The sequence below is a fragment of the Ailuropoda melanoleuca genome, chromosome 15 (assembly GCF_002007445.2).
Source record: "Ailuropoda melanoleuca isolate Jingjing chromosome 15, ASM200744v2, whole genome shotgun sequence".
NCBI lineage: Eukaryota > Metazoa > Chordata > Mammalia > Carnivora > Ursidae > Ailuropoda > Ailuropoda melanoleuca.
This window is the reverse complement of record NC_048232.1, coordinates 46472738-46500453: the sequence shown is the minus strand read 5'-3', so window position 1 is coordinate 46500453 and position 27716 is coordinate 46472738. Positions and strand designations below refer to the sequence as shown.

At 43.6% G+C, this 27716-nt stretch overlaps 1 protein-coding gene across 1 annotated transcript in view; it reads right to left on the bottom strand.

Annotated features, from left to right (window-relative positions):
* Positions 1–2812: 2812 nt before the first annotated feature.
* TPH2 (tryptophan hydroxylase 2) overlaps positions 2813–27716 on the bottom strand; it is a 105177-nt gene continuing 80273 nt past the window's right edge. The window contains exons 10-12 of the mRNA XM_019795719.2: positions 14714–14809; positions 5968–6101; positions 2813–5835 (exon numbers count right to left, since the gene is read on the bottom strand). Coding sequence (XP_019651278.2) covers positions 5661–5835; positions 5968–6101; positions 14714–14809 — 405 coding nt within the window. The 3' untranslated portion in view covers positions 2813–5660. The remainder of the gene's footprint in view (positions 5836–5967; positions 6102–14713; positions 14810–27716) is intronic.

The window sequence follows — 27716 nt, the reverse complement described above, 5'->3', positions numbered from 1 at the left end:
AGGTACCAGGAAATTCCCAGCACCTTCCTATAATTAATATTATCTTTCTCAACCTAAAGATGAGGGTTAGGTTTGCATCTTTTTTAAAGACTTGATTTTGACAGAAAATGAACTTGATTTCTTTGTGCCACAATCTTTCAAATTACCCTACCCACATCTGTCAGATGTTTTCGTTGTTCAGTTATACAATCGGTATCCAGACTGGATTATGAGAATGCTGTTTGCAGGCACCATAACCACAGATGCCCTTAGGTTGAACGTCAGGCTCACTACGATCTTCCCCGAGAAGGAAATATACACCCAGCTGCTGCACCAGACCCACCCTTCTTGGGGAGAGGAAGAAATCACAGTAAGTGAACCTTTCTGGGGTATCTGAAGTATGCATCTGGGGAGATGGAAGGCAGCAAGACGAAAGGAAATAGACAACTGATTCACTTACACTTAACAGTCCATTCCCACAGAAATGGCTGGATGGCACGGTGAGCACAGCTCTTCAGTGTGCCTGTAAGTGAGGGAGCTTTTTTGTCCAGAATTATCTTAAATGTCAGTACCACCAGTGGTCACCAGTAATGCCTCATTTTCCACTTCATTTTTACTTATGCCATTAATATTTGTGAGTCACAAGGAAAAAAAAATCACAGGGCTTTTTATCCTTAAAAGCTGGCCAGGGAAAGTTTAACATGATGTTGCTTTGTCCAAAGAAGCTTTAAGTATTTGCAAAAGACACAGGATATCATTGGATATCTGCTTCTCTGGTCAAATGATAACCCGGGTACCAGTTATTCCATTTTCCTCATTTTTCATCTGACAGTTCTAATCCACCCACTTAATTTAGTAACTTACTTAATTACAACTAGCTTTAATAATGTCCACCATGATCCAGCAAGATACTGCATTGCAATGGCCTCCTAACTGATTTGACTCCACCCTCCCATCCCCCTTCAATTCTTTTTTTTTTTTTTAATTTGTCAGAGAGAGAGAGACAGCACAAGCAGGGGGAGCTGCAGGCCAAGGGAGACGCAGGCTGCCCGCTAAGCAAGGAGCCCAATGCAGAACTCGATCCCAGGACCCTGGGATCATGACCTGAGCCGAAGGCAGACGCTTGACCGACTGAGCCACCCGGGGGTCCCCCCCCCTTCAATTCATTTCCACACCGCAGTCTGAGTAACCTCTTAAATGTAAATCAGATCTTGTCACTGTCTTGCTATAGCTCTCCAGTGACTTTCCACCCCATTTAGAACATACCTGACCCTCTCGAGGTACCTGGGTGCCATAGTCTGGTAAGCAGCCCACTCTTGGTTTCTACCTCAGGTCGTGGTCTCAGCGTCATGAGATGAGCTCCGTGTTGGGCTCCGCACCGAGCAGAGAGTTTGCTTAGGATTCTCTCCCTCTCCCTCTGCCCCTCCTACTACTTGTTCTCTCTCTTTCTCTCTCCCTCTCTCAAATAAATAAATAAATCTTTAAAAAAAAAAAAAAACCCATACCTGAGCCCCTCTGGAACCCTGTATTATCTCATCCTTGCCTCCCAGGCTACCCTCTTGTCCTTCCCCTAAAGCCTTCCAATGGCTTTGATCTTACTGTCCCCTCTTCCAGAAACACTCTTTCCATGGGTTTCTTCATGCCTGGCTTCTTCTCATCCCATGGTTCCTAGTCAAACGCCATCTGCTCAGAAAAGCTTTCCCTGGCCACCTTACTCCTTCCCCCTTCCCATTGCTCCTTATCCCTCTAATTATTTTCTTCATAAAATCTGCCATGGTCTCAAATAATCTGTTTTTTTGACTGTATCTGTTCACCAGAATGTAAGTTCAAAGTGGGCATAAACTTCTCTGCCTTATTTACTGCTATATCCTCAGTGTCCAGAAAAGAATGTCATGCAGTCCGCGATATGGTCTAAGCCACTGAATAAATGTTTTGAGACCCCAAGTCATATTATAAAGAATCACCATTCATGTTCCAGAACTGGTTTATTTTGAACACATGAAAATCTAATATTAGAAGAAGCAGTATCTCACCATTAATTCCCTTGCCTCTTCCCAGAATATGGCAATCTGCATAAGAATCATTTCCCAAAATAAGAGAATGTCTTTGGAAATTGAAGAAGAAGAAAAAAAGAAGGGAAAAAAAACCTCAGACACACTAGAAAACTCTGGGCTGCTTTCTTTTTCATTATAAGTAAGACAAGGTTCATGAGAGTAAGCATCAGTGCTTGATTCTTTAGAAGTTGAAAATTAGATCAAATGAATTGGAGGACAACTACATCGTGTGTTAATGTTTTCTTTCTCCAATGAAGAAAATGAGATGATGTGAGCCATGACTCCATTTGAAAATGAAACGTTGTATTTCTATTTGCTTCCACGTTAAAGCACAGTGTTTTTCATTTTAGACTTTTCATGTTGGTAAATGTTGCAATACTTTACGTTCATTAGGCACAGGCCCATTTACTATGTGCAAGCAAGACAAGCACAGATATATCATCCCCATAAAGGATCATTTCTAAATTACACAGTAAATAAATGAGACTAAGCCAGAAACCCAAGTTCCACAACCTTTACCATCAATGTAAAAAAATAATAATAATAAAATAATCTTGGGTCAAAGTTCCCTACTTTAAAACACATAACTTATGGGGCGCCTGGGTGGTTTAGTTGGTTAAGCGTCTGCCTTCGGCTCAGGTCATGATCCCAGGGTCCTGGGATCGAGTCCCTCATCGGGCTCCCTGCTCAGTGGAGAGTCGGCTTCTCCCTCTGCCCCTCCCCCTGCCCATGTTCTCTCTCTCTTTCTCACTCTTAAATAAATAAATCTTAAAAAAAAGATGCGATTTATGAAGAATCTATTAAGCTCTCATTATGCCAAATAAACTGATCATCCAAGAATACATTAGACGCCTGACCCTAACTCGTAACAGACAAAAATGCTTAAAAAAAAAAAAACTGGACTAATGAGATTCTGTCTTTTGCTAATCTGTGATGCATAAAAACCTGGTCTTACTAGGAATCTCTTGTTGACTTCTGATGAGCTGGTTATAGAAGTTAGGAGCAAAGTCAAAATAAAGTAGCAATTCACAATGAGACAACAGTGAACAAGTGTGTTCAAATTTATAATTGTCCTTGATTCTATTTAATTTAGCTTTAAGTCATGAGTCATAATGGAGACAAATGATTACACAAAGCAGGTATCAAATATGATGAGAAGCTAGCTGTGATTATCTTGTTGTACAATTTCCATTTGGGGACTTTCTGCCAACACTTTTCCTATGATGGCTATTAAATTTTATAGGATTTTCCCACCATTAGTCGTAATGGCATTTGTGTGTTAAATACTCACAACAAATGAAAACCATGATTCCATTGTTTCACACGGTGAAAACCATCGTTACTGCTATTCCAAATGGAGGACAAATCTGAAAAGAATCAAGTAATTCCTCCACTGTGTATGGTACCTATACGAGCTCCGTGGGAAAGCCTATTTACTTTGCAACTCTTCTATTTTCGAAACACAGATTTTGCACATATTAAAAAAAAAAAAAACTGAAGATGCCACTGTAAGCCAAATCAGAAGAGACCTCAAATGTTATTTTTGTTGAGGGAATTTGTTTACAATTAAATGTAATTCTTGTTTCAGTCCACTTAACTGAAAACCTCCCCCTTCATGGGGCTAGAAGGAAAAAACCTGATGGTTACTTACAGCTATTTTTTAAGGGTGGGTAAAGCAACACCAAATTATGAAAACACCACAAAAGGCAGACATTAAGAGTTTCTTAGCCAATTTTCTTCTTTGAGAAAATTCAGCAACGAGTTCGGAAAATTTCTGGATTTATTGTTCTGGGTTATTGTTCTAGATTAGTATTTATAAGTAAATAATTACTTGGGGTCATCTAGATTTAGCAAAACAAGATATAAGAAACTATGTATTTGGGGAACTATAAAATTATTGAAATCTACAACTACTGGATCATTCTAGATCCTTTTGATTCAGCTAGCTCATCACTTCTCTGCCACCAATAATTTTTCAAGGCACTATCTCTTTCATCTAAAATAGCATTTAAGTTGCATGACTCACATTCTGTCTACCAAATCCCTTTCCAAAGCTCAGTTGTTCTGAGAATCCTTCAGAAATGAAAGATTCTCAGTAGTTAAGGAACCACTATTCAAACCTCTGATTTATTTTCATTTTACCTCTCTCTAACACACATTTTCACTCTTTTTCATGTTCTTCCCGAATATATCTAGTCCAAAAATTTCTGACTCATAATGGGCCCATGTGAATATCAATTAGTTTGAAATTACATGCAATTTGTTATTAAACAAACATCTTAGAAATTGCATACATAAATATTTTAGAACTGTTAACTTAAAAATCATCTGGTCATCTTTTTCTTCTCTACTTTTTCCCAGCCCCTCTTTCTTCCACCCAGTATTCTGTATGATGAAAGGAGAGTGAGAGGAACAGTGGTTGTGTTTGTTGAGAGAATCAGAGGAAGAAATTTATTCACTCATTCAGCAGTTTTTTATTTGTTCACTTAATCACCTGATGATACCTCTTACGGCAGAGATTTGTGATGTATCACTACCGTTTGCCCAAATCTGCCCAAACTTTGGGCAAACCAAACTCTCAGAGGTCTGGCTTCATTTGGGGCTGTGGGAGGTGACAGCTGTACCATTGGCAGCCCTTGATCACAAGCCAAATCCTATTTAGTGATAAACATTAGTTTTGATAAGTATTAGTTTCCCTTCTCTGACTACACACAAATCCACCGAGCTGAACTTCTTTGCAATCTGAAAGTGGAATGCAACGGGCTGTAAATGTTAGTGCACGCTGGCTGTGCTTATCAACCTCTCTGAGACTCAATTTCCACATCTCTGAGATCAGAGCTCTAGGATATTAGTGTTCTCCAAAAGAAATGGGCTAAACACCCAAGCGTGATAATTCACTTTATTCTGGCATAAAATTCATAGTCCCAAGATTTTTTTGCCCACCGTTCAGTCTTTCCTAATGGCCCCACTGGAAGTATTTTCTTACAAAATTCTTTAGAAAGCATGCCACCCCTCAGTTTCTACACGGTCAATGCCACCTATCTGTTTCATTTGTAAGATATTCTCTTTTCTTACATTGTATAAATACTCAATCTAAAACCTATTCTAACTAGTGTGTTTGCTAGTTTTCCTTTTTGAAACAGAATACTGAATCCTTTGTTAATGTGATGGGAGGTTTCACACAATTCTGGGTTTATCTCAAATAATGCTGTGGAAACACTGAGACTATAGAAACAGTTTCACTGCTATTTTCATTTTATCTAATGAACACAGAGGCAACACTCAAATCTGAGAAGGAAAAAGTAATAAGCTAGAGTCAGAAGAGGGCTATTTGTTACAAATTTTAAATAGGTGCAGTTTGGTTAAGGACACCAAGCAGGAATGTCAAATCTACTGAAGACGTTTAAATAGGTTACAATATTTCAAACAATGAGCGGTTATCTGTCATAGGGTTCCTTATGCTGTTTCACACATTAACACAGTAAATTACAAGTAGATAGAGATATACAGAATTGCATGCTTACTAGCCAAGCCATGACACAGAAAGTTATCGGTGTTATATGACATTGACTAAATTGCTGCAAAGCCCCAACAAGATCATGCTGGCAATGACACTGGTCCCAGGCATCAAATCCCCAGATACTGGTTCATTTTGTTCAAGGCATCACACACTGTGTTCAAATCACTGCGAAGGTCCTGCACCACGTTTTCAATACTCCGGGTGTCTTTCAGAATTTCAATACTCTGTGTGTAGGGATTGAAGTACACGGAGAAGGGACGGGTGATTGACTTTGCAAAGTCCCTGAAAAATAAACAGAGATAGAAGGATATGCGATCAACTCTCATTGGTGGAGGAGATACAGAGAGAAGGAAGGAACAGAGCCAGAAAAGATAAAAAGTTATTTTTCTGGAGATGGAAGAAAAACAAGTCTACCTCATCTTTTCTTTGGCTTCTTCAAAACTTTCTGAAACAAAGTAGGCTTCCTGGAAAGTGGTGATAAGGCATTCCTGTAAGCAAGTTGTCTTTGGGTCAAAGGCTTTCACACATGCCTTGTCAGAAAGAGCATGCTGCAAAACATACCACAAAACCCGTTAAAGTCCATAATGAGACTTCCAAAGTGCCATGATGTCACGTTTCTACAACACAGCTCAGTATTTTTACAGAACTGCCCACTTACTAGTCAGCCATGAAATATGGTACTCTCCCGTATGCAGGGTAAATTGAGTGTTTGGGGTTTTGTTTGCTTTTGTTCAAGTCTGTTAGAAGCCAAGGGGGGGAAATGAGATTATGGTATTATTTTATTTATTATCAGACATTCATATGGAAGGACAGTTCAGAGCTATATCCCCAAAGAAATGGAATTTTAAATCTATGCTATGAATAGAAACAAGGAGAGAGCATAAATACGGCCCTCAATTTATTGCCATAAGCAATGTACTGAAATTTCACTTAAATGGCAGAAGTAATAATTACCTGCGTGGAAAGGTAATTGGGACTCTGAACTATTTGTGGCCTCACTGAGAGACATTTTGAGGCCAGGCACTGTGTATTAACAGTCTGGACTGGGCTTGTATATTTAAGGATACTTGCAAAGCATTCATTTCCCTTCCAGCAAGTATAGCAGAGCAAAATACTGCAGATAAATATTGCCAGGTGGGCAAAAAGAACTAATATTAATAATTACAGTTATGCACAGAGCAGGCGTTAGGGAAACAGGGAAGCCAGTGTAATTACTCTTTGAACCATCATTAGCTCCATTCAACTCACTACATGACTGGCTCGGAGAACAGCAAGGAACAGTGAAAGATTGTCTTCTCAAGATAAATTCAGTGATGCTAAAAGTTAGTGGTCACTTCCTGCCACATGCCATCTGCCTATTCATAGGCCCTAATGGTTCTCAAACCTCATGTGCATAAGAATGAATGAGAAGCTTGTGAAAACATGCGAATACCCAGGCCTCAACTTTATTTAGCAGGTCTGGGTAAATCCCAGAAATCTGCATGTTACAGGCATCCAAGGTGATTCCAACCCTAGTGGTTGTGAAGTCTATTTTGAGAAACGCTCCTCTAGGGTCCCTGTTTTCCTTAAAGGGTAAATTAGCCGAGGAGAGGGGCAGGCTGACAGAAGGGGCAGCAGGAACCGCCTTGAACTGGGAGAAAAGGGGCTCCACTCCAGACGTTGCTGCTGTCACGTTGGGTAACCCTGCCATGGTGTTTCACCTCTCTGTGCCTCTGTTTCCTTAACTGTAGATGAGAGGTTTGGGCTGGATGATTTCTGAAGACACTGCATTCCAGCCTCTGGGTTCCACCCAAAGCACTTTTCTACCTTTCTGTGTAAGAGGTCAACTGCTACGGTTACCAGGAGGAATGCTGCAAACCTTTCCTGTTCCAACTCTTGGTGTATTCCCCAACAATTTCAAAACGTATGGGACGATTTGCAGCCTTCCATGAATAAGGCTGTGGTTCCCTAAGTTTGAAAATACAACTACAGACCAAAGGACTAACATGTTTGAAAAAGGGCACGCGGCCCTATCCCGCGTGTGATTTGCTTTCCCGCAAAGTTGCATTGTCCACATCAATGCATGTATGAATCAGGGAACGCAGAGGGCCTCTGGGAATGAACTCATTCTTTTTGGCCCACAGAACAACTTCATTAGAAGCAGAAGGTCACTACACCTGCAAATGCATTTGTGCTAGATTCAATCCAGTGCAGTGAACATCAGGGGATTTGGGTTCCACATGACTAATAATTCTGTTCACGTTTTAAAAACAACTTCACAGTTTCAAGAAACAAATGTCCTTTTCGGAGAGCCAGTGCTCCTCTGCAAAGAACAGGCCTCCTACTGACTTGCTGTGGTTTTCAGAATTAGAAGTGGCTTTCTTCGCAGCCTCGTACTCGGGGCGTGCTTGACTTCAGTACGTTGTTCTAAGTGTGCGCTCCCCCACCAGCACATATGAAAGGAAGGACAGTGACTGACTCAGTGTCCTTGATCTTTCTATTTTCTCATCCTCACGATCAGGGGCGTGGGAAAAGCGGTAGCCGGACAGACTGTGAGAACATTTAAACCACTGCTCCTTCAGGCAGGGCAATACCGCTGAGCCAGAGACTGTGCACTGGGTCAATACAAGCACAAAAAGGAGGTGAAACTCATCTGCTTGGGTCTGAAATGCTTTGATGGGCCATTAACAGCCTTGGCGGCCACCATGTGTAAAGGAGGCCTCCCGAGTGTGTGTACACAGGAACAGAGACTGAAAATCAGTGTCGTTTTAGAAAGAACTGTCATGTGACATTCCACTGGATACTCAGATGAGCCCATGTAGTCATTTTAACTAGTAAAGGGGAGGAGAGTGGACCAAGAAAGAGCCCAGAGGGCAGAGCGCTGTGCCCCAGACTTCAAGGATGGTCAGTGGATTCACAGCATAAAACTTGAGGCCAAGACCATCAGGCAATGCATTTCACGCTTGCCTAATGTGATATTCCAAGGAAAAACTGGGAGCTGATTGTTGCAAGCTCTCAACAAGGCAGTCTATCCTCAGGAGCCTGCTGCGTCCAATATGCGAATTACCTACGGGGGACCTCTCCATCCACGGGGTATCGGACCAGTGCTGCTCCTTGGCCCTTACCAAAGGGGTAGTGGTACCCCAGTATTAGCCTGGAGAATGACAAGAGCCTGGAGTTCAGGGAAGTGGGGGCAACCGGTGAGTGAGGCCCACAAATGAGGTGGTGCTCCCACCGCTAAGCAGTCTCATTTACCTGACAGGGAGCATTTCTGTGGGATGTCTGCCAGGAATACCCACGCAGCCTGTGAGGGTCCCTGTTTCTGAACACTGGAGTGTGGCCCCAAGGCTATGAGACAGTGTCCATGTCTCCACTGATGCCCCAGGGGGTGAAGCCCTGTTGAGTTTGTTCTCCACTCCTGTGCATGTCTCTCGCTCAGCTGCCTCGGCTGGAGGGACCAGCTTCCAAGCCCTCCCCTCTATGTCACAGTGGCTTCTCTACAAACATTGAGCCACACTGCTTGATGTCCCCAGGGAGCTCTGTGGGGACTCCTTCCCGAAGTGTGAACAGTCTGATACCCTGAAGTCTGCAAGAATTCATCCAGCTTCAGCAGACAGAGGCTTTATAAGGCTGAGAGAATGGTGCTGACAGTCTTTCAGTCTTGAGCCATTTTAAAAGTGCAGGAGAGCTTGAGAATCACCTGCCCTCATCTAAATGCTCCCTAAAAGGACTATTTTGGATTTACCCAGAGTGCTAAAGGCCAGTACGCAGCACTGGGAGCTGTGATGCCTGGGTCCTAAACATAGTTGTCCCAGAGGCATGATATCAAAGGAGTGAAATTGCCCCAGGTTGGGCAGAGTTTCCTCTTCGATAAACTGAAAAGATTAATCGACATGAATTCTAAAGCTCTCCTTGCTGTATCATTTGCAAAGGGCCTGCAGATCCACCGTGCTCCCTGGCGTCTCCTCCCTCTGCCCCAGGCAGCACAACTGGCCAACATCTCCAAGCCAGGGTTGTGGTAAGAATTAAATGAGGGGCATCTGAGTGGCTCGGTCAGTTGAGCGGCTGACTCTTGATTTCAGCTCAGGTCACATCTCAGGGTTGAGATCAAGTCCCACATGGAGACCCGTGCTCCACAGGGAAGCAGGCTGCTTTTCCCTCTCTCCGCCTCCCTCTGCTCCTCCCCTCAGTTGCGCTCCCCCCCCCCAAATAAATAAGTGTTTAAAAAAAAAAAGAAAGAATTAAACGAGGTAACACATACGAAGTGCCTGGCACATGGGGCGTACCCGGTGTACAAGTGATTACTGCCCGTTCAGTCTGGCGATGATGCACACAGGCATTCAGCCACACGTTCAGCACTGGTGCAGCTCTTCTCCCCCAGGGGTCCAGAACCCCAAAGAAACATGGCCCTAGCCAGGAGGCTTCCAGGTTTTAGACTACAACAATGCCTGCCCTAAGTTCAATTTAAAATCTTCCTTCCTCCCAGCCACCTGCCTCTGCTGACACAGAGTTACCATCTCAACTATTCTCCATGTAAATCCCGGGACCCTCACCCTCTATGTTAGGACTGGTTTAAGCCGGGGAAAAAACTCAAGTGTGAAGTCAGGTTTAGAGGTAGTGTGGGCCCTAGATTCTGAATAAGAATTTGCAAACACTCCTACATTCACACTGCAATCATCTTCTCCCCCCGTCAGAACAGCAAATACATACATTTGTATATGTGCCTATGCATGAATGTAGATAATATTTTTTTTGAACTTCCCTCAAATGTCCCTCCTGTTAACCAGGTACAAAGTGGCATCAACATGCCTATTGCTCAATTGAGTGATAATGGCATTGCACCTTTTTTTTTTTAATCAGTGATGTTGCAAGTTTCATCAGTTTGAATAAGTTGCAGGGACAAGAGAACAAACTCCCTCTTCAAACAATCTCTTCATGAAGGCCAAAGACCTGCTGCCAGCTCCCNGGGCATGTGCAGGGGTAAGGTGGGGGAGCTCTGCAGCGGTGAGTCCTAACTCTAGCCACACTGGTGACAGGACCCGCAGGTGCCTCCAGCCTCTCCTGTACAAGCCTGGTGGGAATTCTGACCACTGGACAGAGTTGATGCAAGTGGCAGTAAACATAAATGATTGTAATAAATACAAGTCTGTTGTGTGAATGCTGATTAAGCTATAAAAAAAAAAGCAGTACAATAAAGTCACTGTGCAAGGAGATCCTAAAACTAGAGACGAAAAAATAATAGTAATCAAAAATTTTAAAGCCATCAGCTTTGTCCAAACCTGAAAAGCAGAACAGATGGATTTACCTGTACTATTTCAGTGACTACTATGGGTAGGTGCTAAGGCTGTTTACAAAAAAATCTAATCCATGCCCTTAAGGAAATAAAGAATTGGACTTTACCTTTACCCACAAAAAAAGGAGAAATTGCCTTTTTGCTTTTAAGATGGATTAACTTTTTGGGATAAGACTCAGCCAATTCATCAATTAGCAATCATTTCCTTACCACCACCCGTGAACAAACTTCACTGTTGCTTGTCCATGAGATCCAGATTCGACAGAGACCCATATCAACCACTTTTGTAGAACTTCCCTACTAGAGACTCCAAGTTCCTTGAAATCTTAGCCCTTTAATTGTGGGTTTGTTGAGCCCAGTGAATAAATGAATGAGTGAATAATAAATTTAAAAATGAGACACAGGGGCGCCTGGGTGGCACTGTGGTTGGGCGTCTGCCTTCGGCTCAGGGCGTGATCCCTGCGTTGTGGGATCGAGCCCCACATCAGGCTCTTCTGCTGGGAGCCTGCTTCTTCCTCTCCCACTCCCCCTGCTTGTGTTCCCTCTCTCGCTGGCTGTCTCTATCTCTGTTGAATAAATAAATAAAATCTTTAAAAAAAAAAAATGAGACACATATAGTAGGGTCAACTCTGAGGTAGAAAAAGTGTGAAAGGGGCGCCTGGGTGGCACGGCGGTTAAGCATCTGCCTTCGGCTCAGGGCGTGATCCCGGCGTTATGGGATCGAGCCCCACATCAGGCTCCTCCGCTATGAGCCTGCTTCTTCCTCTCCCACTCCCCCTGCTTGTATTCCCTCTCTCGCTGGCTGTCTCTATCTCTGTCTCTGTCAAATAAATAAATAAAATCTTTAAAAAAAAAAAAAAGGAAAAGAAAAAGTGTGAAAGACACATGCTGACCATGGGTAAACAGCAACTGATTACCCTACTTTCAACCTTTTTTTAAAGTCAGATTTCCAGATGAGTTAGCTCATTACCAGCTGCTCCCCAGAGTGATGAAGGTATGGTGAGGCCTACCCAAACACACTTCTGGAATTCCTGAAAGTACATCACAGAACAGAGAAGAGAGAGCAACCACTAGAGAGGTTAAAAGAGGAGGTCTTTGTGGCTATCAAATGTACCTTGTACAAGCTTTTCCATGTTTATTGTGTTTCTCTCTCCAAAGATTGTCAAAAACAAGCACTGAGTAAGAGGGAAGATGAAAGTTATTCTCCAAACTACAGATACACCCCTTGGGAGTAGTTGGCCAGCTCTGAAGCACAACATCTACGCCCAGGAAAATTTAGCCTCTTAAAGCACAAGTTTTAAATGTGTTCTGTCCAAGAAGAAAAGGTGAGTCGTGGATATTTATGTAAAAGTAATAAAGACTATACCAAAACCTCCAACAATTCAGCTGCGACCTACATTTGGGCTGCAGTTTGAAACAAGATATTTCACTACAAAAGGTAACTCCTTTCAAAATTGTAAGCGTGTTTTACGCAGGAATTTTTATAACGCTATCAAAAAAGTTAGCCCCCCACCCTGTGTTTAGGATTATCATGTGTCCGTTCAAACAGAAGTTAGACAGAAGTACTCAGAAGCTGTGAGAGGGTTCTGGACATTTGCACAGAGCGCAGCAGAGATGAGGGGAGGGGAGCGGGTATAGGAAGCATCCTGTGTTATGTATTCTCTGTGTATAATCAGAAGATACTTCTCATAGCAAGAATTTCTGAATTGTAAAAATGGTCCAAAGTAGCAATCATTGGGATGTTGGAGTGTAGAAATTTGAGAATGGACGAATGCTAATGACTAGAGGTGATGGACCAGAACAAGATTCACGGCAGACAATGCCCTTTGGTATACATAGCCCTGGCTGATTTCCATTTCCAGACGTTTCTGTCCACACCAATAGGAACAAAAACAACAGATTCACCCCAATGCTGCCTATGCATGCCCCATTAACCCGATTAGAGGACCCTGTCAGAGCTGGGGCAATGAAAGAGATTTGTTTCTTTTGTTTCTGGCATCATTTACAAACCTTCTGAGGAGAATGCAAATAGATGTAGCCCGAGAGCTAAATAAGTTCTAATTCTTTCTTCCTGGAAATCAGGAAGCACTCTCCAGAAGGCAGGGGTCTTACAGGGATATGACATCATGCTCTTGCTGTGGGCTTTGGTCACTGTACTGAAGTTAACCCCAAGTGGCTTTTTGTTGTTGTTGAGAACTTCGTTTAAAAAAAAAAAAAATTACCACATTACATCAGGCTTTTGTCATGTGAAATGTTACCATCTACCCCAGCCACCTGGAGCCTCAGGCAGCTCCCTAAACAGGCCAGGATTTGACAAGAGCACGCACGCTGCTGTCCGCTCACTGTCCTGAGCATCCCATCCTCTCCTCGTTCATCTTTCCCACACCTCCAGAATCAGCTTGGGCAGCAAGGCCCTCGTCAGGAGCCTTCCCCCGCATGTCCTAGTAAGTGCCAAGCCCATGCGTCACACTTTGCACTATCTTATTGGCTGTTCATCCCTTGCACTAGAATGCAAACCCTCTGATAACAGGGACCCCAGGCAGTACAGCCTGCTGGTTCAGGGCTGGAATCCTGCAGCCTAAGCCAACTGGACTTCGGTCCAACACTTAGTAGCTGTGTGACCTTGGGCAAGCTCCTCAACGTCTTCATGCTTCAGTTTTCTCACATGTGCTAATAAGACTGCTTATCTCACTGGGTTGTTATGAGAAATAAGTGAGTTAGTATGTTTAAAGCACCTACAACACTAATTGAGGTCTCCTTAAGTGTCCACTGAGGTCTCCGTTATGTTGTTGTTCTCCTTCTCCTCCTTCTCTTCCCCCTCCCCCTCCTCCCCCCTCCTCCTCCTCCTTCCCCATCCTCCTCCTCCTCCTCCTCCTCCTTCTTCCTCTTCTTCTTCTTCTTCATTATTTATGTACATGGCACATAGTAGGTACTCAATCAAATGTCTGAGGAATGAATGAATGAATGAATGAATGAATGGAATCATAAAGTGAATACTCAGTAAGACTATAGTTACACTGTACCTTTCAAGAATATAAACAACCAAAAAGTTCCAATAATCATCTATTTCCCAACTGCATTCTATAAGGATAGTCAACACCCCAAATAACAATCTTAGGGTGGTCAATAATCCTGATTAGTCTGGGCAGTCAAAGAAAGATCAAATGATCGTCAGTACCATTTCCAGACCATACATCGCATTGCATTCCAAATTCATCAAAACTTGCTATCTGCCAGTGGTACAGATAGCGATTCTTAAGTAACCAGGATATTTAAATGATCAAATGATCCAGGCCCCAACATTTCTGCATAAATGACCATCTTACTGTATTTTAAGACAAAAAAAAAATAGCATTCCTTAAGGCATCACTACACATATTAGCTACCTCTCTGAATGTAGGTTTATTTAGGGTTTTTTAATGTTTTAATACACACTGATTTTGAAGAAGCTACAATAATCTCAAATTCCCCTTTGAGGAGTAAATCCTACGGCGTCCATAGGAGCCATGGGGATAACAGAAATGAAAATAGCCAAGCTATCCTTACAAGGAAATTTCCATCAGGAGGATCGCTGCTAACTTGCTGCCCACTTTGCAGCACTAAATTGAGGCCAGTCATATGTTAGCCAACATTTGAGCGTATATTTGTCATCCCTGTTGATCTGTGCACATGGCTGCTCAACCATTTGAGTCACACGACAAACCTAGAAAGGCAGGACCCATTTTCAGAAGTGCAAAAAGTTAGGTCAGCACCCACATCTGAGGTGCCAAATCCTCTGTATTAAATATTTATGGGGTACCTACGACTAGAGCTGCTCAAAGAAATCAATATTTCCATGACCTTGAACCAGTTTGCCTGGGAAGGATATTTTCATTCACAGCTTCATACCTTCAATTCTCCAATGGAGGAAAGGAGTCCTGCTCCATATGCCCGCAGTTGCCCTTCTTGCTTGCAAAGGCCAAACTCGATTGTGAAGAAATAGCACTGGGAAAAAAACAAACAAACAAACATGGACCCACATCCAGTGACCTAGTCAAATAGTTCTTCTATAGAATAAAATGGCACCCAAAACAAAATGGTACACTGGGCTTCGTTTCTTCAACACTGTCAATTTAAATACGTTTGAATTAAGAACATTCATTGAAATCTATTCCCTTGCTTAATAATCCCTCCCTAGGTTAAAGGTATATGGAAAAGGTATTAACTACTAAGAGTTTTATGCTTAGCAGATTCAGAAACCCTGTAAGTCAAATCACATCCATGGCAATAATTTTTAAAATTAAAAAAAAACAACAGACTTAGAAATGAATGAATATGTCATAGTCATAACACAATAGGGATATGCTACCGTTGGAGCACTGGGGGCTCAGTCTTGGTTTTGGCTCTGGTCATGATCCTACGGGTCTCATGGGATCAAGCAGTGCACTGGGCTCCACGCTCACCAGGAGTCTGCTTGGATAGTCTCTCCCTCTGCCACTTCCCCCCCCCCACACTCTCTCTCTCTCAAATAAATAAATAAATCTTAAAAAAAAAAAAAAAGACTATGCCACTGTGTTTACCAAGTTGTGTTTCAGCAGACAGAAGTTCATGCAGATGTGAAAAAATAACTCGGAACCCAGTCATCCCAAACTGATTTTTGCAGTTTGTTCATTCATTCAACAAGCATTTGGAGATTACCTACTAGGTGCCAATGCTTAAAGAATTGTGGTAAAGAAACAAGAGTGACACCAAAAGAGCAAGTACATGCTTACCAAATTACCAAAACCACAATTTTAGTATGATTTTTTTAGCAAGATCTTACAAGTATCTCCACATAGGGTACACACGTGGACACACATATGTGTGTATATGTAAAAAAATGTACAGTAAGAAGCATTTCATTGACTGAGTTTCACCAGCATCAGTAACTACAGCTTCCCCAAGACACTGAAATCTATAACTGTGTCTGTTGATTTTAGGAAACCGACCTAGACAGACAGAAACCTCTGTATGACCAAAAACCTCAGGATGCTCTTGAGAGAGGCTGAATCACACTAGTCTTGCTCTGAGAGGAGAGTGAGAAGTTGACAATGAGCAATACAGACTGCATCGAATTAACACTGTCCTGCGTGAGTGATGACAGAGCACTGACACCATCGAGAAAGAAGAATTCAAACGCCCCTGAAAAGTGGAAAATGATAATTATTTCTAGCCCACGGCAGTTTGTTCTATTTTCATTTGGAGGTTGTGATGTCCCCTGGTTCGGAAGGGTTTTATACTTTTTACATGCGAGGATGGTCTGTGAAGTTGAGTGGGCTGAACCCAAAGGGCTGGTCCTTGCAGGTCATGGAGCTCAACCTCCTGCGCCAAAACTTCCTTTCCCGATTCACCTCCCCCAAAAGGGTAAAATTAGAGTCCTTCCTACCCCCACCATCACCCACAATGCCCACCAGCCCTCCTGCTTACTCTGTTCTGCTTTTCTTTCTTCTCCATCATACCATCTTTCCGACATGGTCTTTAATTTCTTATGTATGATACACACTGTCCTCTGTCTCCCCGCCCCAAACTGTAAACTCCACGAGAGCAGGCATCCGCTCATTGGCAACAGGGGTCCCCAGCCTCAGCACCGTCAACATTTCGGGCTGGATAATTCTTTACTGTGGGAGGCTGTCCTGTGCATTATAGGACATATAGAGGGCAGCATCCCTGACCTCCACCAACAAGATGCCAGTAGCACCCCCCACCCCACTTGTAACAGCTAAAAATGTATCTAGACATTGAAAAATGTCCCCAGGGGACCAACATCACTTCTGCTTGAGAATCACTGCTATAGAATAGTGTCTGAAACATAATAAGAGATCAATAGTTGGAGAATAAATAGTGAACAAGAGAATTATGTCTAAGTCAGGCTTGCTGTGTGGCAGTGTGACCTGGAGGGAAGAAACACATGAGGGGGCCTGAGTGCTAGTCTTGCCCTGCTTCTTTTTTTTTTTTTAAATCAATTAGTTAACATACAGTGTATTATTAATTTCAGGTGTAGAGTTCAGTGATTCATCAGTTACATATAACACCCAGTGTTCATTACATCACGTGCCTTCCTTAATGCCCATCAGCCAGTGACCCCATCCCCCCATTCACCTCCCCTCCAGCAACCCTCAGTTCGTTCCCTATAGTTAAGAGTCTCTTACGGTTTGTCTCCCTCTCTGATTTCATCTTATTTTATTTTTCCCTCCCTTCCCTTATGTTCTTCCACTTTGTTTCTTAAATTCCACCTATGAGTGAGATCATATGATATTTGTCTTTCTCTGACTGACTTATTTCACTTAGCATAATACCCTCTAGTTCCACCCATGTTGTTTTGCAAATGGTAAGATTTCATTCTTTTTGATGGCTGAGTTAAATTCCATTATAGGTGTATATACCACATCTTCTTCAGCCATATATCTGTCAATGGACATCTGGGCTCTTTCCATAGTTTGGCTATTGTGAACATGGCTGCTATAAGCATTGGGGTGCAGGTGCCCCTTCGAATCACTATGTTTGTATCCCTCAGGTATATACCTAGTAGTGCAATTGCTGGGTACTAGGGTAGCTCTATTTTAACTCTTTGAGGAAACTTCATACTGTTTTCCAGACTGTCTACACCAGCTTGCATTCCCACCAACAGTGTAGGAGGGTTCCCCTTTCTCCGCATCCTCGCCAACATCTGTCAATTCCTGCCTTGTTAATTTTAGCCATTCTGACTGGTGCGAGGTGGTATCTCATTGTGGTTTTGATCTGTATTTCCCTGATGCCGAGTGCTGTTGAGAAGTTTTTCATGTGTCTGTTGGCCATCTGTATATCTTCTTTGGAGAAATGCCTGTTCATGTTTCCTTTGGCCCTGCTTCTAATTAGCTCTGTGACCATAACCTCTCTGGCATGTAAGTTTTTCTACCTATGACATTCATTCATTCGTTCGTTCGTTCTATAAACCCTCCTTGAGTACCTATTACATCCCAGAATCTGCTTTAGCTGCTAAGGATATGCAGTGAACAAGGCAACAAAGACCTTAATCCCATGAAGCATATTTGCTACTGGGATGAGATATAACAACAACAAAAACCGATATACAGGATAATTGCAGGTGGAATATGCTATATAAATAATAAATCCACGCAATGTGTCAGGTATTAAGCAGAAGAGGTGGCTGTTTTAGACAGGGTGGTCAGGAAAGGCCTCTCTGAGGGAGTGATATTTAAGCTGCAACCCACTTGAAAAGCAGCCCTTTGTGCAAGATCTTAGGGAAAGAGCGTTCCCAGCAGAGGAGGCAGGTGCAAAGGCAAGAACGGATTTGTATTTCCAAGGGCAGTGGAAAGTCATGGGAGGGGTTTTAGGCAAGAGACAGACATGTTCTGATTTCGTTTCAAAAGACTGTGCTGGTGCTGGGTAAAGAACAGACTGTCAGCGGGGCCAGAGTAGAAGCAGAGAGACCAGTCAGGAGGCAGAGGCAACCAAGCAGCTAGGAGGCGAGTGACTTAGAAAGGAACTTGGGCCAGGGGGAGCAGGGGATGGGGAGAAGTCAGTGTCACAGAGACCTCAGGAGAAGAACCAAAATAAGAGATCTGAGTATGTGTAGAAAAGGTAAAATACAGCCCTCGAGTCCATTCTCAAAAAAAAATGTATACATATATATATATACATATATATGTGTGTGTGTCTGTGTGTGTGTGTGTGTATATGTATATATATATATATATATATATATATATATATATACTTTTTAATTTTTTTTAAGTAGGCTTCATGCCCAGTGAGGGGCCCAACACAGGGCTTGAACTCACAACCCTGAGATCAAGACCTGAGCCGAGATCAAGAGCCGGACGTTTAACTGACAAAGCCCCGTAGGCCCCCCTGTCCTCCAAAAATTTTTGCACAGTCCTGGGCACAATGAAGAGAAGTGATTGTATCATCAAAGAACAAGAATCCTGGAATTTCCACCTCCCGTTTCACCAAAAGAAAAACTCAAGTTTAAGGAGATAAAGTGATTTACCCAGGACCAGTCTAGATGATGACATTTAAGAGATCTAGCGCTCCGAATTTTAAAGAGCTCGACATCTGTCATGTTTTAAAGTTTTTAGGTAAAAGATTGATAGATGTATGATTCTCCCTTACAACCAAAAATGGAGAAATAAAAGTCTACAACAGGAAAACTAGGATCTCATGGGATCTTCTTAGTGTGTTTTTGGCTGATTTCCCTAATTTATGTTGCATTTACAGTGCATGAGGTAAAAATCCTTGGAGCCTTAACATTAAATACAGAAGAGTTTGTAAAAAAAAAAAAAAAAAAATGAGTGAGAGAGAGAGAGAGCAAGAGAGAGCTGTCATGTTCAAAACCCTCCAAAATACACATATGGAACCAGCTACAGGAGCATTCAGGTCAGCCTGTTAAGGGCATTTTTAATTTTCCTTATGTTACACCAGCACGTACATAATGATCTAAAGCAAAACAGGCTGAGACAGCCCCTGAGAAGTCTGGTGTGCCACACACATGGCCTTCACATAGATTTGGCATCCCATCCTATTTTAAAGCAGGAATTAAAAGGTCCACATCAACTCAACTACAGGTTCAAAGTTAAATCCATCAGTGTGTCTTCGGTCCATGTGCTTCTAGAATCCGGGCAAGCTCAGAGGAAAGAGCCACTGCGCATCTTCCTTCCCATCACTCAGAATGCTCTCTGGCCCCATACCTGGTCCGGGAGTCCTTCCAGAAACTCTGACCTTACAAAGCTCCATCTGCTCACTCGCCATCTACCTTGGTTTCCTGTCGTCCTCAACCAAGGAAAGCCTACATACCACTTGTACAGCCTACTGTCCCCAGAGAATTCGACCTTTGACTTTAAGACGGTTTTCCATTTGCAGCTCCATGTGCAGCTAACAGATAAAGAGAAATGGCGAAACGTACCCAAACCTCAGGGGTTGGCAAAATTTGAATTACGGACGTGCTCAGGACAATTCTCCTCTGTTTTCAAGACTAGCGGAGATCTCACAAGACAGAGGGGCCCTGGGCATGATCACTGATGGGAAGCTGGGACAACTGCACCTTTCTTTTGCCTGGTTTTAAATGCAAAGCCTGCTTAGAGTTGGACTGGATGACCCCTTGGAGACCTATTAGAACTCAAGGGTAACTAATTGCATCCCAAAATTTTAAGAAAATATAATTTGTTTTCCTCAGAGCGCTCTCCAGATGTGGATCTATAATATATTCCCTAGAGATTTACCAAATTAAATATCCTACCTATTAGTAAAACAAAACAAAAACAACCAAAAAAAAAAAAAACCTGAACATTACAAGAACACCTGTAAAACACAATTGCAGATTGCAGATTCTTGGCCACTAATGTCTTTCAAACAGAAACAAATAATGCTGAGACTATCACCTCCCAAATTAAAAGGTACCTTTCATCAAAGCTGATGTTCATGAATTCCAAATTTTACATAGCACTAATTATATGTAATTATTTATAAATATTTTATTTGAATATAATTACATATAATCATTAACTGAAAACCCAAACAGGAGTGATAGATCAGACCTCTTCTACAGAAGAAAAGCAGAATCATTTACATACATACAGTCATTAAGCAGAAAAAAGTCTGAGTGACAGTCTGAAATCCAAACACTGCTGGAGCAACGCTGCAGAATGGACCAGGCCGCGCATGTGCTTAGGAAAACGACATAGGTCGCCCAATGCTGCCATCTTCAGGTCACTACTGGTAGTACACCACCCTCACAACAGTTCGGGTCTAGCCGAGCGGGCTGTGGCTCAAGCTTGAGGCAACCAAGTCCACAGACACTGACCAGACCAACAAATACACACTGGCCCCATATGGTGACTTCCAAAAGCAAACGCTGCAGCAGCTCTCTTCTGTTTGGTGTTAGGTATCTGAAGCTTTTGCTAAGGCACGAATTCCAGTTACAAGAGAAATACCACCTTTTCAAAGAACCCTTGATGAAAAAGGCATTTACTCTTTCAATTTCCCTTTTAAAGGGTCCCTTTGCCTCCCACTTCCCCCACTCCCTGCATCCCTTGAAATAATTATATATCCTCTTCCTGAGAGTCATTCTGTATTCTTAAATTGGATTGAAATGGTGCACACAAACTTCTAGGAAGAAGCCTGGCTGTCTACTTCCTTCACTTTCTCCAGGAAAATGGCTTCCACCCATCACTCAGTTAATGCTTGAGGGAGGGAGCAAGTGATATATTTTCTCTACCACTTTCACTAAAAATTTGATCCTTACATACTGGTAGCATATATTTTTAAATAATCACATATATCCTTCCACATCTAGAATTTCATTATCCACATATCCAGGACACAGGCACAAAGCAAGCTAGCAAAAAGAGTTCAGAAAAGCCCTGAGATGTGCTAAACATAACAAAATGTTCCATGCGAAATTTGAATTACTTTACATCTAAAAGAATCTCTGGCCCTCACTGAGATCTTACTTATCCTTATCTTGTACACAGTCCAAAGTTTACTTATGTAGTGTTAAGCCCATACCCTAACATAAGAGAGGAACTTGAAAAAATAGACAAAATTCAGACCCAACAACTCAAAAACACAGACATAAAATCTGACGCGAGCATACAAACACTTCCGCACTTGAGATTATCACTAAATAATTCAACAGTGCTGCTAAAACGTCAAGATAACAGGGAAATTTAGCCAGAAGGTTGTCCCAGTGTAATGATGTGTTCTCATGGATGTCACCCTACTACAAACTTGTTATCTTACTGCTAACTTGAGATAGAGCCATTATTACTACACATTTCCATTTTATAGATGGCAAGACTGAGATCCCAGCGATTTTCCCAGATTCCACAACTCATGGTGGGCAGAGCTAGGAATCAAGCTCATTTCCTAACTTCAAACCCAGCGTTCTCTCCTCATCAACAAGTGCACTTAGGGATGCAGGGCCACGGTCAGCCGGTCACACTGGCACAGCGGTTCCTGCTGTTGAAATAATGCAATCCTTCCAGAATGCGGGTAGAGCTATAACCCTGCACTCCCCAAGTTCCCCGCCCCCACACTGCCCGGCTTTCAGGTTCCATCCCTCACACCCCCCCACCACCACCACTACCACGGTCCATAATCTCACACCTAAGGCTCAGTGCCTGCCTATAATGCTGGGACCTCAGAACCTGGTTCTCACAAAAGTGCTACAAGCATCTGTGCTATGGGATGCCTGGATCCTAACAGACGGATAAAGGAAGAATGCTCAAAGATGTTCTAACATCAGGGGTCTGCACCTCTGATAAAGGGGGAAAAACAAAACAAAACAAAAAGCATAAAAGGGACCGAAGGTCTCACAGCCCTGCGTTCACGGTGCTTTCTCTAACACCTTTCCATCTTAGCTCAAACAAGCAGCATGTGAAAATACACACTGGAGGACAGGTTGAAAGGTGGGACCATTCCGGGTCGCCTCCCACTCGCCCCTCTGCCGCCCAGCCCCTGCTACTGGGGTTTGAATTTCAGCTCCATCAACATTTCCGTTTACAAGCAGCAGCGGGTATCTTCTCTCCTTTGGCCCCAATTCCCTTCATCTCATTTAAATTGCAAATGACTATAGGATTGGGACCAGTATGAGGTGTGATAGCTGAGCCAGAAGCTTTGGGACAGAAATGTCAAGGCAACACAAGTCACCATCGGCAATCAAAAGTGAACATGGGGGATGCACCGCTTCAGCCACAGAAGAGGCTCATGCCCCTGAAACACACACCACCCCCCCATCACCTGACATCAGTATCTATTGTTGTTTCTTTGACCATTTAACCTGCAATCGCTCCCAAGAGTAGCATGGCGGAAAGCCACATCCCACTAGGGTGCAGCGACCACCCCAGGGCGGTGTCTCCAGAGCAAGGCATCCTGAGTGGGGAAGGGTTCAGGGGCCAGGTTTCAAGAGACAGCAGAAAGGGGGATTTTGCGTGCTTTGCTATTTGGCCCTAGGGTAATTCTGTGTAAAATAAGAGTGTAAGAGATGCTGGGAACTGAGAGCTAGAATCCATGCGTTGGTCTCCTGCAGTCCTGGGGCCACCGCTGCTCTGGAACCACAGACCTCACACCATGGCTCAAAGCCTCCCCTGGCAGAAGGAAGCCACTGCTCCTGTGTTCATGGACGTGCGGGCCAGTGGCTGTGCAGATTCCAAGGACGACTGTCTGAATGCTTTGTGTGATGGTAGCTACGCCTGGATTTCATTTTACCGTGGGCCTCGAAATGAAAATCACTGTGGCTCTGGCAAGTCACAATTTCATCCAGATACACTTCCTAAATTGATATGTACTAAATTCTTCTGTGCTAAACTCTAGTTGAGATTCCAAAAGTAGGGAAAGATGTGGTCCCTGTGCTCAAGAAATGTGCAATATGGCTGGGGAGACCAGATTAATATAAAAATAATAATTAAAAAAAAAGGCTGTTTTTCTCCTACCACAAACTCACTCTGTCTTGACATTGCAGTGTGCTTATCTGTCTCAGAACACAAAGAAGATGAGGTTTGTGTTGGACTTTGAAGGATCAATGGGATCTTAGAAGGGCTGTGGGAAGCGCGGAAGTTACTGGAAAGAGTAATGTCAAGAGGCTGGGTCAGGGGGGTGACTTATGGGAACCCAAAATGAGCATCAAAGGAAGGTAGAGGTGAGTCAAATTATGGAATGTTCCAGATCACAGGCTCCACTTGAACTGGCAGTGGTTCTCCTCAAATCACGACAGACAAAAACAAGGAGAGAAAAAGAGGAGGGTTGGGATTTGAGTAGCTGTCTTGTCAGCTAGAAAACAATGATCCTGTATTGTGGAAACAGCATAAATTGTCTTAGGTTAAGAACTGCCATTGAATGAATTAAAATGTAAAAACCTAAGCTCTGAGGAAACATAGCAAACCTTGTGGAAAATTGATCATCAAATATGAGAGGAACATCCGTAGGGGGAAGAAAAGCGTCAGCAGAAAACAACTTTTATTGAAGAATATATCGACACAGGCGATTTTCGGCAGCACGGCTTTCGTTGGGATTTTTCTGTGCGTTTCCTAACTATGCTTCCTATATCTTTCTGGCTGCTTCCAAGAACAAATGGAGGATTTTGTTTAAGAGCTCCCTGGCCATTTCAGTTTTATTGTCCCTCCTTCAGCGTATCTCTGAGCAGTTTCAACTTCAGAGGAGCCTACCTGACTTATCACTTAACGTTTACTAGTTTTTACATGAGGCTTGAGAGTTTGTTTTTGTGGGGTTTTTTTTAAATTAAAACAAAGGAGAAGAAATAGAAAAAAGAGCTGTCGTGGACTAACAGGAGTGACAAGAATTCACTCAACATCAGAGCCACCCAAGCAGTCGGTCCAGCCCTGAAATCCTGACAAAATTCACTCTAAGACTCTCCAGCCCCAGAGCTAAATGTTAGGAACGTCAGGTCACAGCGGCCATGTCCTGGCCCAGTTACAGACCTTCACCAGGGTAAGGTCCATACTTCTCCATGGGGCAGAAAAAGACCCTCCACGACCCCACCCCTGCCTCCTCCAGCCTCGTCTCTCAACCTTCTCAGCGGTCTTGTGGTTAAGTGGCCCTTGGCCTTCTTCATCACGAGCAGTAACCCTGAAAACCCACTGATTCCAACATCTGGATCCTCATCAGAAATACTGGGGGGGAGGGCAGGGGGTTCAGCTGGCCATGTCTGAAGCTTGTAGCCGACGGGAGACCCGCTAGGGAACACGCTAGCTACGCTTTGTCGGGGTGGGGAGGAGTCTGACTGTGACAGACCCGGGGCCTTACAGTGCCTCACAGCCCAGGAGGCTCAGAAGCAGCAGCCGCGAGGGATTTCTGTTGGCATCACCGCCCAGACCTTCGTTTAGCAGATGATGACACGCGAGGTCTGGCAGATGCTCTTCTCTCCTGGAGCTGAGTTGTGAGATGACCACCCATCCGAACCTCTTTTCCACGAAATTCTGTGGCTTTTTAAAAGGTATTATGAGGGGCACCTGGGTGGCTCAGTCTGTTAAGTGTCTGCCTTCAGCTCAGGTCATGATCTCAGGGTCCTGGGATGGAGCCCCACGGCTGGCTCCCTGCTCAGCAGGGAGTCTGCTTCTCCCTCTGCCTCTGCTGCTCCCCTTGCTTGTGCTGTCTCACTCTCTGTGTCAAATAAATAAATAAAATATTTTTTTAAAAAGTTATTATGAATACAAATAGGCTTCTCTTCAATGCCCTCTGGACCTACAGGTATTTTGAGTTTCGCAAATCAAAAGCTGGTTCTCCATTCAGCAGCATTACTCCTTGGACCCAAGTGCAGTACCCGAATCTCAATACGACATCTCCGCAGCAAAGCAATTTGCGTAGTTTGGCTCTCTTTTTATTTTATTTTATTTTTTTAAAGATTTTATTTATTTGACAGAGATAGAGACAGCCAGTGAGAGAGGGAACACAAGCAAGAGGGAGTGGGAGAGGAAGAAGCAGGCTCACAGCAGAGGAGCCAGATGTGGGGCTCGATCCCATAACGCCGGGATCACGCCCTGAGCCGAAGGCAGACGCTTAACCGCTGTGCCACCCAGGCGCCCCTGGCTCTCTTTTTAAAGCAGTTCCATCTTTTTCCAAACGACCCTCTACTAAACTTAGTATACAGCTAGCTACCTTGAAATGGCTAAACTTCACCCTCAGGACAGACACGCACACACATTTTCATACCAGGTGCACGGATCAGCATCCCAATGATACCTGTGCCTCATCTACGTTGCACAGCCGACCTACTTAAGCAAATGCTACCTGTCCGGAAGTGCCCAAGAACTGACTTTTATAACCTAAACGATCCTGAGCTCCTTGAAGGAGAAGAAAACTGATGAGCGCATTCTCGACCATTCATCCTGTGACATGTCCTAAGGTTTTCTGCATCAGATCACACATTCTCCCCAGATGTGGTGATTTTAAAGGTCAGCTCTCAAAGGCTAGTATGAAAAATGAGATTTTTACTGACTCCCAAGTAAGCGGTGGGCAGTCACCACTGCCTTTAGAGGGTCGTTTTATTTTTATCCCTGCGTTACTAAAAGCGACACCCTCCCGGACATTAGGGCGAAAGAGCTTGTACTTGCACACCTATTTCTTGCCAGGCAAGCCCAAGAATCCTGGAGACGATTATAGGTCTGAAAACTGACGAGGAAGGTACGTTTAGTGGGGAGAGCCGTTCTCGCCACTCCACTGCACCAAGCCGTCTTCTATTTTAAGTTTTTATTAATGAAGTCATGTTTCTTCTCTAGTCACTAACCATCAGCATTACCATCATCATCTCTCACAGTCAGAGTCGACACTCACCATCTCTTTGTGTAAATGAGGCTGAGAAGATTTACCTGTGAATTGGGGTCCCTGTCACAATGAGGGTCCACAGGTAATTGAACCTCCAGATAGCATTTCAGCTCAATTGAGCTCCCCTATCTCTAATAATAACCACTGCCCGTTACTAAAAGCTACTCTCTACGACGGCGCTAAGCACTTTACATCGTGCTCACAACAACTCCGAGAGGCAGGCACTGTGACGGTAATATAATACGGTAGCTTGAGCGCTTTGACTTTGGAGTGAAAGATCAAGCTGCAAGGGCACGCTCTGCCATTTACTTGACCTTAGGAAAGTTATTTAGCCTTTCTGAGTCTTAGGTTGTCCATAAAATGGAGAAAATAAAACGAATAACTAACATTTATTGAATTCTTACTATTTACCAGTGCTAAATCCTCCATTTTACAGCTGGGGAAACTGACACTTAGGTTCAATAACTTGGGCACGCGTAGGGGTGACAGAGCTGGATTGGAATCGGTTGTGCCCAACCCCCCAAGTCAATGGTATCTGCATGATATTACACTGTTTGCCCCCTCTTGTCAGTGACTGAATCCTGCAAGCCCCTGGAATTGATGTTCTTAAGAGCTGTCTAGCTTGCCTGCAGCCACTCTTCCATGGCTGGCACTGAGGGGTACGTGCCTTCAACTCCGTGGCCCCAGAATCAGCCAAGGAACACAGCGCACACCTGTCAGAAGCCAGTGAAGAGCGCGGACTAGAACCTAGTCATTAGGTAGCCATATCCTCTGAGTCTTGCAAGTGGGAAACAGCATGGCTGTCAGCCCAGCTCGGGAGACCTGAGACCACAATAAATTAGGCGAGGAAATAAAATACACTGTGCCCAGAGCACCAATTCCTCTGTTCCCTCTCCCTTCCTCTAGCCAGTAGATTTCCCTAATCATAAAGGGAGGACAGGCAGGCGACTGAAGATGAAATTTTACTTCTTAATTCAGGATCATGTACCCCTTTTAATAGAACAGCAACCCCGCTCTGGCCAATTGTCTCCTTGGGTAAAATCAGTCTGACTCCCAGAGACGCTGGTCTTTTTAAGAGAAGCTAGGAATCCGGATGTTCATGTGAGATAGCCTCTGATGTGTAAATGCACACCACTTTTTCAANATTACCCCCCTCCCCCCCACCTCGCATTAGCCTGAATCCTGCTTCGGTAACAATAACTTGCCTCCAGTACACCAAGCGCATGTCTCCGTGGCCTCACCTGGTCACACCTTGCTCTGACACCCTAAACTCCTGGTGAACTAGATCAGGACTCAGAAAACCTCAGAGCTCAGACGCTGCCACGATTTTACTGTGTGGTCTTGGACAAGTCGTTTCACTTGTCTGAACCACCCTTTATTCATCTATATAATGGGGATTTCTTTCCTCACCAAATTTTTATTGAGCACCAATTGTGTGGAGAGCACCCTGTGTTCAGGGATGATAGCAGGAGTCCCGCCAGCCTGAAGGGCCCCTGCGAGACTCAGATGAATAAACCCACGTCCCATGCTCCAGCAATGCAAGAGCCGTAACTCAGACGAAGATTCCCTGTTCTACGGTGATTAAGACCACAGATGT